Source organism: Cyprinodon variegatus, unplaced genomic scaffold (assembly GCF_000732505.1).
Source record: "Cyprinodon variegatus isolate N-32 unplaced genomic scaffold, C_variegatus-1.0 Scaffold239, whole genome shotgun sequence".
In the NCBI taxonomy this organism is placed as follows: Eukaryota; Metazoa; Chordata; class Actinopteri; order Cyprinodontiformes; family Cyprinodontidae; genus Cyprinodon; species Cyprinodon variegatus.
Genome location: NW_015150692.1, coordinates 838,587 through 847,509, shown reverse-complemented (window position 1 = coordinate 847,509; position 8,923 = coordinate 838,587). Strand labels below are relative to the sequence as shown.

Sequence of the window (8,923 nt, the reverse complement as noted above, 5' to 3'; positions counted from 1 at the left end):
AAACTCAGATTACATCGAGTATATTCGATGCAATGCCCACCCCTGTTATGAACTATGTTCTGATGATAACTATGATGAAGGTAAATCTTGGTGGCTGTTAATCTTTATGTGCAAAGCACCCAAAACTTTACCAAAGGAGACACAATATTAGAAAAAATACAACAAAAGAACACACAACAAAAACAGCTACACTCATTAGTGAAACTTTACTGCTTTCAAGTCAGTTTACTTCTATAGTGCCAATTCCCAACACGTCATCTAAAGGCGTTCTACAGGGACAATTCAACCTGATCAACCAGTCAGATTGGTTCATGGTTTTCTATCTAAGGAAAACCTGCTAATTTTATCGACTCTTTGACTCAACAATGCTTGCCTCAATTCAAGCCCCATCTTCCATCAACTCTTAGGCCCACTGGGAGACCTTTAGTAAACAATTTGGAAGAACTCCAAGCCTTTGTATCTCCATCACAGAGCGCTGACTTTAGTACAGTAATTTTTATTTTATTTTTTTACTTTAAATGCAGCAGGTTATTTTTTGGACTCATGTACAACCATCCAGATCTTGCAATAAAAAAAATGTAGGAAGATGGTCGTTGGAAGCCAAGGGACCCTGTAACAGTGTTTTGAGGCTACAGAATGGAATGCATGGGGCAGCTACATGGAGAGGACATTGGTGCAAGGACTGAGTGTGTGACTGACTACATAAACTTCTGTGTTGATAATACCTTCCTTACCAGAACAGGAACATGCTTCCCCAATGATAAACCCTGCATCACCAGTAATCTGAAGGAATTGCTTAGCAAAAAAAAAGAGCCTTCTGGAAGGGATTTGGGGAATTATTGAGGAGCATACAGAAGCCATTTGAGGTGTGGATGAGTAAAGGCAAGGAGGCAGGGAAGTCACCAGGTCCTAATGGTGTCAGATCCAGAGTCCTGAAGTCCTGTTCTGGGCAGCTCTGTGGGATTCTACAGCACCTCGTCTACCTTAACCTGACCCTGGAGACAGTTCCAGAACCAAAGAAGATGCAGCCATCAGTCCTCAGTGACTATAGACCGGTTGCCCTGACATCCACATCACGAAGGTCATAGAGAGACTTCTTTTGGTTCATCTCAGCAAACAGACGAGCAGCTATCAAGACCCTGCAGTGTTTATATTGCTGTGGAGCTGGAGTTCAAGATGTCATTATACACCTGATATGAAAAACCCAATGTCATGTAAACAAGACAGACAGAGCTGTGACGATCATGTTTTATGACTTCTCATCCTGCATTTAACATGATTCAGCTTGACTGACTTTGTTAGACACTCTACAAGACTCAGTGGGAGGCATCAAGAATAGCCTGGATTAAAAACAACCAAACAGATCACAGTTTGTTAGACTGAGGGGTCAGCTGTCTAATTAAGTGGTCAGCAGCACTGAGGATGGTAAACTCTCCATTCCTTATAACTTTGTACAAGTCTAACTTCCAGTACCTGACAGAGTCATGTCATCTAGGGCTGGGCGATAAGACGATACATATCGTACAGACGATCAAGGATTTTTTATCAAAAACATAATGTGCACAAATTAGGAATAGTTGTTTTAGCCATTCATGTAAACAGAGTTTTATGGGGCCCCCAGGGCCCTACTGTAGGCAACTACCCAGTATTGCCTAATGGTAAATCCCCCCCTGCTGACAGGCTTCTTATGCATGTGGTGTGAATAGATCAATCCGCCTACTAAACTTCTAATTAGAAATCATCTCCTAGTCCCTTTAATTCACTTTATGAATCCCAAAAGGAAACTAGATGTTGTTGTGTTGTTGCCCATAACCGGACGTTATGGGTGATTTTCTCATCATGGAATATTTTTATTACTAATATGCTGGATTACTTTTTATCTGTGGACCCTTATGGCTGAATGGAGTAGAAACAATTGAAGATTTGATTTATAAAACTGCTACTGGACGCCTTCAAAGGTATGTCACTGTGGCTGCTTTGATTGTTTACATTTTGAGATGCTGCTATATCTGTTTTAATTGTGCTTTGGTGCTTGCTATGTCCATAAAATGATCTTGGTGGTTGAATTGTGGAGGATCTAAGCTTTCCAATGATGTCTAACATGTCTATAGTAGAAAAGTTTTTACCGGTGGAATTTTATGCATTCTGAGTTATTACCCAACTTAACATCCACCGGGTCGCCGGCGACCTGGATGTCTTAGAGAGGTTAAGAATTTTTTGAAACGCATACTTTTTCCCTTTTTCTTGAGTAAAGAGGTCAAGTTGATGCTTCAACTTTTACCAGAATGTTTTTAAACTGCAGTATCTATACTTCTACTTAAGTAACCAATGTGTGTACTTTTGACACCACCGTGTTGTTTTTAGCCATGGGGGGTTTCTTTAACAGGTTGATGTTGATGACTGTTGGCAGGAAGGTCTGGAGAAGCCTTTAAAGTCTGAAGACACTGCTCAGGGTTGCCATTTTGTTCTTTATAATCATTGGTCACATTTATTTTGAAATTCAATGTATTCATCTACTGATGTGCATCTAAAAAGTCACAGGCTACATCCTGACACTGTTATTCCTTTTTTAGCCTCAGTATATTTGAAAGGATAATCCTTGTTTCTTCAGTCTGTGTTTAAGTTGACTAAATTAAGTCAATATCTAGATTTAGCCTCTTTGCGTCTTTGATGTTTGGATGAGAATTGGTTTGTTGTTAGAGTTGGATCTAACCGTACCATTACTCTGCATGTATCAACATGTGATTACTTTAGATATTTTTATCTCTGTACCTCAAAGACTTGCAGCAGCCTTTTTTTGTAGTATTTTCACACTGGGATTTTTATGAAGCTAAACAATCTAATCAGAAACCGTTTCTGCTTAGTAAAAAAACAACAAAAACATTTTGTATTGAGCTTTATGACATCATCAGAATGAGCAATTTTACATTTTTTATTTCAAGTTAAAGTAAATAAATCAAATTAACCTTTTTTTCTTTTAAAAAGATTGAATTTAAAAAGGTTTCGGTACAAAAACTCCACCAAAGGTAAAATTCAACAGCAGTAATTAAATAGTTGCTTTAAAGTTCACAGTCTGAAGCTTTCTGCTGCCGCAGAGCCACTTTTGGACTCAAATATTTAAACTATGTATTAAAATGTAAATGTAATGAACACAATGCTTTTTTCTCCCCAGCAGTTTCTGTTATATATGCATAAACTGACCTCAGAAAATACACTATTAGTATTTCTTATTTAGGGTTCTTTTTTTGTCTTGTAGTTTAAACTACACTTTATTGTCTTAAAGTCTTGTTATTTGTATTGTTATTCAAGAAAACTAATGATTCATTTAAAAGTCTGATGACCAAACCCAATTTATATTCTTTACTTTATACATTTATATGATTTTTTTATAGTAGATATTGTAAAAATAAAAACATTAGTTTGGTGTTTTTCTTAATTTGTTTTGTTTTCTTGACCATCGGTCTGCAACACAGCTCCAGAGCCTGGCTGTTTTAACCCTCTATAATGGATCATAATATAAATTAAAACATATTAATGGTTTTGAATGTAGTATAATAACATTTTCCTGTCCTGTAAGCTTATATTTGAGGTGGACTTTCCCAACAGGACATTAAAATAACAGTGATATGATTTTAGATCTATTTTCTTTTCCTTACCTTGGCAACCAGATTTTTTTACACAATTCTCCACGATTAGCAACATCTGATAAAAGAATCTGTGTGTTTTTATTTTTCCTAACATCCAAAATCTAAAAATTCAAATCCATAGGAGCAGATTTCCTATGGGAGATATTTTACAAAATGAATAAGTTGTTTTACTGTAAAGGTTATAAGAAATGTGAGGCTTCCCATGATTTTAGTTAGGCTGGACTCTTGGATTTAAAGGTTGCCGACCCCTGCAAGTAGAGCAGTGATTCCCAACCCCTTCTGATCCACGAATGCATTGCAAGTGGTACAGTAAAATATTTTATTTCTGAGGTAGTTAAATAAAATAGGGCTGGGATCTGTTTTGCTTTGTGAGGAATCAATTTAAAAATTAAACAAAAAAGTATTTTTGACACATCAAAACCAAGCGGAAAACAAAGTAAAACTACATCAGTCCGACTATAATTTTTGTTCTATATTTTGTTTTAAATTCCTCAAGTTTAAATGTGATTATTAGGGAGCTCCAGTTTGATAAAGGCAGATTTATAGTATAACTTTATTTAGATTGTTTTTCATTTTAGATGGAAAGCATACGGTACCTAACAATTGCAGGCTCAAATTAAAATATTGAGTAAAAAAGTTTTTATTTTATAATCAGTTATTGTACGTTCCACTTTTGGACAATCGTCAATACTTTTGAGTGAGAGGGGGACGGATGGTACGACAAAACACTGAAGGTTTACACAAGTCAAAAGAGGTTGGGAGACACACTGCTGTAGAGTAGCAGACCAGGATGCTTGCAGGTCCCATGAAATGTCTTCACCACCAAGTGCAGGATAAGGCAAGGAAAATATTTGGACTATTAGTCCTATTTCTAAATGCGTAATGATGGTAATACCTCGCCTATTCAGCCAGGCCAACCCCTTTAAAACACCCCCCTTTCAGAGACATAGACATGTATGGGACATTGCAGACTGACAAAGAAGCCTAACGACCTCTATTCCAAAGGGGTGAACCCGTTGGTCCGTTACAATTTGCATGTTTTCTGAACGCTTTGTTAGGCTCTGTATAAAGCCTTGAACTCAACGCTATTTCTGACATTTTGAATTGAAAAAGCTTCATGGATGGCAAGCGAAACGTCTTAAAACTTGGAAACAAAGTCCAGGGGATTGTTTTTAAACTTTTCTAGAATGGTTATAAAGATGTTTAATTGACAATGAGAGCAATATAGATTTTTTTCTGCTTTAAAATTTGTCTGGTTGATTCAGTGGAATGAGTATTTTTAAATGAGCCAGTGATTTTGCAACTGATTTGACTTTAAGTCATTAAAGCATGTTTCTACAAGATTTCACCTTGATGACCTTTGCACTCCTGTGTTGCTCACAGTAAACGTTAAGGATTGTAAATAGATTGTGAACAGTGTCTGGTGATTATCAGTGAGAAAAAGCCAGCGTATCAGCACTGTCTGCGAGTTTAGCGTCTAATCAGAGCCTTGTCAGCACAGAGGTCGATCGCTGCAGAAGGTCAGATGCTGCTGCTTAGCATGATGTGAATCACAGGCTTTTCCATTCTTATAATCTGATGAACCTGCTAATCCAGACTATCACTCAGACAGTTAGGTCATTACTAACTACTCATTTTAGAAACGTCTGTCAGCTGTCTCCACCTCATAGGCACAGAGGATGATGGTAATAATAGAAAACAGTTCATTAACAAACTTTCTCTTTACGACTGACTAACACATTAAAATCTGATTCAGTTCCTCTACAGCTTGATTCAAATAATAAATCTATGAATTATTTCTCCAGTTGAAAGTTTAGCAAAGCTGGGTGACCTCAATGAACCTGAAGCAGAGCGTATTTGTCGTTACCTTGACTGTGTTGGCGATGAAATAGTTTTAATGACTGTTTTGAATGGGTGGCTCTCTCGTGGAAACATGCATTTGTTCATGTTTCCATTCAATCACTACTATTGCTTGAAAATGATTTCAATAATCTATTAATCTGGGTTAATCTTCCAGCCTTATGTAAATTAATGTGATTTATTCCAGCGTTGTTCTTAAAACCATAGCTATTACCTGGATGGTATTTTAGTGAAAAAAAAAACTCTTCTCCCTGCTTTTGCAGGTAAATAACTTGTTTAGTTTTAAATCAAATGTGCAAATTTAAAATGTTTTTCATCATAATGCTTTGATGTTTTAGACAGGGAAATCTAATGTTGTACATTTACATGAAGCAAATCACACCTTATTTGATAATTTTATGCACCACTGCCTCAAAAGAACAGTGATATAATATATAAAATAATACTGAGTGATAAGGCGCCTTGGTTCTGATTTTTAAAAAATTATTCAAATTAATCGTGATTAATCGATTATCAAAGTTAGAATCAACTAATTTATTAATCGGTAAATTGTTTACTGGATTGTAAAGACTATAAAATATTCCTTTAGCTGACAGAGCAACCCATTTAGAAGTAATTTTTCCATCCATCCATCCATTTTTCGTGTAATTATCCCAAAATTGTACAAAAAAAAGTATATAAACATTTTGCATTTAAGATAAAAAAAAACAGATTTCTTCAATTAGACATGTTTTAGGTTTACCTGGTTTAATTTCTTTAAAAAAAATCTTCTTTAAGGAAACTTTGGCTATCAGATTATTGATCAAAATAATAACAGATGAATCTACTTGCTAAATAATCATTAGTTGCAGACCCTTTTCTGATCATGCCTGGTAGATGATTGTACTTTCCGTTGACCTCAGCACTGATATGCGGCACTTTTTTTGGCTTTGATTGAAACCAAACGTAGTTCTTGAACAAAGATCTCTTCAATAAAATGAAGAGATCTCCTTTCAGTGTCAATCTGTCTTTCTGGGCCACAAAAACAGAGCATGATTACAGACTGATGCTGTGGTAGATCCTGCTGCAGTCTCACTGCGCCCTCTGCTGGTCGGTAACCATAATAAGGGTTGTTCATTGACTTGTGGGCCTCAGTGCTTTACCTCCACCGTCTGTTATTCCCTTCGCCTGAAAGACGTTAGCATTAACATGAAAACATTACTGTAAGCTTTTTTATTTCTGCTTCTTTGCAGTCACAGATGAAGATACAGTCAAGAGGTACTATGCAAAGTTTGAAGAGAAGTTTTTCCAGACCTGTGAAAAAGAGCTGGCCAAAATCAACACCTTCTATTCTGGTAATGACAATGCAGAGTCTTCCTCATACATCTACCAGAGCATTTGTGCCTTAAATCACCTTGTTTTCCCTTAATCCCTCCAGAGAAGCTGGCTGAGGCTCAGCGGAGATTCGCCACGCTGCAGAATGAGCTGCAGTCCTCACTGGACGCCCAGAGGGAGAGCTCTGCTAACGGGCTGGGTGTCCGGAGGAGAAAAACTGTGTTTGCCCTTTCGCAGAAGGAGAGATGCAAACACAGGAACATAAAGGATCTGCAGCTGGCCTTTTCAGAGTTCTACCTCAGCCTCATTCTGCTGCAGAACTATCAGGTGGATGACGGCACACAGTTACAGCCTGCTGGGCTTCAGATAGCACCTCTTATTGCATGTGGTGGAGCTTTTTCTCTGATACTTTACTGAAATGTTTTAATTTAAAGGTATAATGGAGCATTTTTGCTAATTTGTTTAAAGACTCCACTTAAAAAAAAATGCACGTACACAACCCTGTACATCTATTAAACGCGTGCGAGAGCGTGCACGAGTCCATTTCTCCTCGTGCACGCTGTTTAATCGTTGCTGTTCTCATTGCTCATAAAAACGTACTGTGCCTGAACGTCCGCCCTAACCCCTAAATCCCTCAATCACTATACAGAGTGGGGACTATATAGTAAACTCAGTCAATTTACCGTTCAGACAGATGATCCCTACCTTTTAGTCCCTGTTGTTAACGATAATCAATTCAATTCAGTTTATTTATGTAGCGCTAATTCACACTTTACAGTTCACCAGATCATACAATCAAACTGATTTAAAGTTTTCTATCAAAGGAAAACCAGTTGATTACTTCGTCTCATTAACTCGAAGGAAATCCCTCACGCTAAGCATGCTGGTAGTGACAGACCAGGAAAAAACCTCCAGCAGAATCAGACTCAGTGTGAGCGGCCATCTTCACTAAAAGAAAGAAAACTTTCTAGCAAATCTGAGCTTCCTAGTTTCTTCCAGAAGAAACTGAAAGAAACAGTTTCTTCCAGCCGGAAAAATCCTGGGGGGGAAAAAACGGCATTCAGAAGAAACTTCCCACCCTGTGAGAAACCAACTGGACACCATGGACGTCCACATGTTCACCAGACAGACAGAGAATAGTTAATACTTCAGGCCTGGAGCTTTTATTTATACTCCCTGCAGCTTTCTCCTGCTTATATCCAACTAATATTACAGCAGGACGCTACATGTAGCAGCAGAAACTCAACATTTTTAAGTTCTCTTCTTGTCATCCCGGGGTGACAGTAGAGGTGTTCACAATCTGTTGATATTTATCACGTCTGACTTTATCACATCTGCACAAAGCTGAAGTTTTCAAACCATACATGAAATATCCCAACAGAGAAACCTGGGTGGGATGAATTATTTATATCAAATGGTTTAAACTGATGCCGTGCTGATTATACAGACTAGTTTATAGAAACGGGATAAACCTATCAGTTATTCCCTAATGTCAGTAGATCCACCTTCATAATATAACTGATTTAGTTCTGGGTACAGCGTCCATCATTCACATGGTTTTCCTTCACCCTATCAAAATAAAATTCCCTTGATGGCTCAAACTACAGACAACATCTCAATGGAACAGTTTTCAAGCAGATCCTCCAAACCTGCCTGAAAACTAACCTTTGGTGGATTATTTAGGATATATTTTACCCTAAAGAAAACTGGATGCTGGTCAAATATTAAAGTGGCTGAAAACCCAGGAGCTCTGAAGGCATCAGGCATGCATAGCAGCTTATGGAGGCGTACAGCCTGAAAACAGGCCATAGTTGCTTCTCTGCAGAGACATTTCAGCAAACTGACAAACCTGTTTCATCAGTTTCCCTTTAGTCCCCCTTTCATCAAATGATGAGACATCCTTTTACTCCTCTGTGTCGAGATGCATCGCAGGGTTCTTTTCCACTTAAAGGAATAGTACACCCAAAACATGATTAGCCTTCATTTTCTACTCAGCCCCATGCTGAATAACACTCTGGAGTACTTTTTTGATATCTCAAATGCATCTGGAGATCTGGGAGGCTTCTTGCTGTCTGCTGACATTCAAATAATGGAGGTCTATG

The 8,923-nt window shown here is 37.7% G+C and overlaps 1 protein-coding gene across 1 annotated transcript in view; it reads left to right on the top strand.

Moving 5' to 3' along the window:
• LOC107089128 (xenotropic and polytropic retrovirus receptor 1 homolog) overlaps nt 1-8,923 on the top strand; it is a 55,812-nt gene that overhangs the window by 30,148 nt on the left and 16,741 nt on the right. The window contains exons 3-4 of the mRNA XM_015381712.1: nt 6,740-6,841; nt 6,925-7,148. Of these exons, the coding sequence (XP_015237198.1) occupies nt 6,740-6,841; nt 6,925-7,148 (326 nt within the window). The remainder of the gene's footprint in view (nt 1-6,739; nt 6,842-6,924; nt 7,149-8,923) is intronic.